The 2,309-nt window shown below is 39.7% G+C and overlaps 1 protein-coding gene across 1 annotated transcript in view; it reads left to right on the top strand.

The window, feature by feature from the left end:
• AGBL2 (ATP/GTP binding protein-like 2) overlaps positions 1–2,309 on the top strand; it is a 68,101-nt gene that overhangs the window by 13,533 nt on the left and 52,259 nt on the right. The window contains 1 exon segment of the mRNA XM_011963560.1: positions 946–1,053. Coding sequence (XP_011818950.1) covers positions 946–1,053 — 108 coding nt within the window.

The following is a 2,309-nucleotide window of genomic DNA, read 5'->3' as shown; positions in this document are numbered from 1 at the left end:
TTTGAGACCATCCTGACCAACATGGAGAAACCCCATCTCTACTAAAAAATACAAAATTAGCCGGGCCTGGTGGCACATGCCTGTAATCCCACCTACACAGGGGCTGAGGTGGGAGAATCGCTTGAACCCGAGAGGCTGAGGTTGCAGTGAGCTGAGATCGCACCATTGCACTCCAGCCTGGGCAATAGAGCGAGACTCCGTCTCAAGAAAATAAAAAGAAAGAAAAGAAAAAGGCTTGCTTCCTCTGAAACAATTGATAGACTTAGTCCTTTATGGTAATAAAAAAAGTTATGTTAATCACCATATTTTGCTGACATTAAGGTAAGTCAGGGCCAAATTTTGAAGAGCTGTTGCAGCAGCTATATTGACCTTTCTGACTTATTTTTAGGTCTTCTATGGATAGTTTATTATTTCATTTTATATGCTCTTTGTTAAAAGTGTCCTCATAGGCCGGGCGCGGTGGCTCAAGCCTGTAATCCCAGCACTTTGGGAGGCCAAGACGGGTGGATCACGAGGTCAGGAGATCGAGACCATCCTGGCTAACACGGTGAAACCCCGTCTCTACTAAAATACAAAAACTAGCCGGGCGAGGTGGCGGGCGCCTGTAGTCCCAGCTACTCGGGAGGCTGAGGCAGGAGAATGGCGTAAACCCAGGAGGCGGAGCTTGCAGTGAGCTGAGATCCGGCCACTGCACTCCAGTCCGGGCGACAGAGTGAGACTCCGCCTCAAAAAAAAAAAAAAAAAAAAAGTGTCCTCATAAGTCTTTATGGAAAGAAACAAGACATAATTATTTTTATAAACAAGCAGGAAATTTAGGGTGGGAATTTGGTTTGATTCAACCAAACTAGCCATTTGAAAAAAATTATTATTATTATTTTATATTAGTTCTGATAGTGCCACTTACATTATTTCTTATTTTGTACTTTTTAAAATGTCTTCTTTCAGAGTGGGCTCCACCTCAACCAGAATATTTCTATCAACCTAAAGGAAATGAAAAGGTACCAGAGATTGTAGGAGAGAAAAAAGGAACAGTTGTCTATCAATTAGATTCAGGTATTGTCATTACACTGAACAGTGAATGGTTAATCATGACAAAGTTATAATAAACATATGTTCAATAATAAAAGTGATTTTAAAAATCCATAGTTTAGTGGTAAACTCTTTTCCAGGCCAACCTGAGTGGGAGCCTGGAGGAGGAGTCATAAGCAGCCTGATGTACAGTTTCGATAATTTTCTAAAATCAAAGTAAATTCTTTTTAATAGTTCTAAGTCCAATAACAGCTTCTCTCTTGTTATTCTCCTTCCTGAAAATCAGATGTTGGATCATCTTTGGGGAGATTACTCTTCTTTTCTTCACCTCCTATGTGTACTTTAATGAGTACTTTGTTCTATGTGCATATGACTGTCATTTAGTAATGCAGTTTCCTGTGTTGAGTTTTCTAGGGGTTGAATATATGTCTTTTGTAGAAATATGCAGAACATCATACCTAACAACAATAAAATACTCCTTCTTTTTGTTTTCGCCATCCCTACTGAAGTCATACACATTCTTTTTAAGGGTACCTGTTAGATTCCCCAGGATAAACTATATGCTAGGCCATAAAACAAGTTTTTATACATGTAAAAGGATTAAAATAATACAAAGTACATTCTCTGACCATAGTAAAATTGAATTAGAAATCAACAACAGAATGAAATATGAGATATCCACAAATATGTGGATATTGAATAACATCTTTCTGAATAACCTGTGGGTTAAAGAAATCACAAGTAGACTTCAAAAATATTTTGAATGTTGTGAAAATAAAACCACAACATATCAACAGTTATAGGATGCAAAAATAAAATGAACCAATGCCAGGGATATTTATGGGTATTTATGGCTTTAAGTGCCTGTATTTCAAAACAAAAAAGGCTTCTTATCAATTATCTAAGCTTCTACCTTAGTAAACTGGAAAAATAAGAGCCAACTAAACCCAAAGCAAGCAGAAGGAAAGTAGTAATAAAAATAAGAATGTGGCTGGGCACGGTGGCTCACGCCTGTAATCCCAGCACTTTGGGAGGCCGAGGCAGGTGGATCAGCTGAGGTCTAGAGTTTGAGACCAGCCTGGCCTACGTGGTGAAACTCTGTCTCTCTACCAAAAATACAAAGAAAGTATCCTGGTATGGTGGCAGGCACCTGTAGTCCCAGCTCCTCAGGAGGCTGAGGCAGGAGAATTGCTTGAACCAGGGAGGTGGAGGTTGTAGTGAGCTGAGATCGCACCACTGCACTCCAGCCTGGGCAACAGAGCAAGACACCATCTCAAAAA

Source organism: Colobus angolensis, unplaced genomic scaffold (genome assembly GCF_000951035.1).
Source record: "Colobus angolensis palliatus isolate OR3802 unplaced genomic scaffold, Cang.pa_1.0 Scaffold61, whole genome shotgun sequence".
NCBI classification, from domain to species: domain Eukaryota; kingdom Metazoa; phylum Chordata; class Mammalia; order Primates; family Cercopithecidae; genus Colobus; species Colobus angolensis.
Note: the sequence above shows the minus strand (reverse complement) of the source record. Positions and strands in the feature narration are given on the sequence as shown.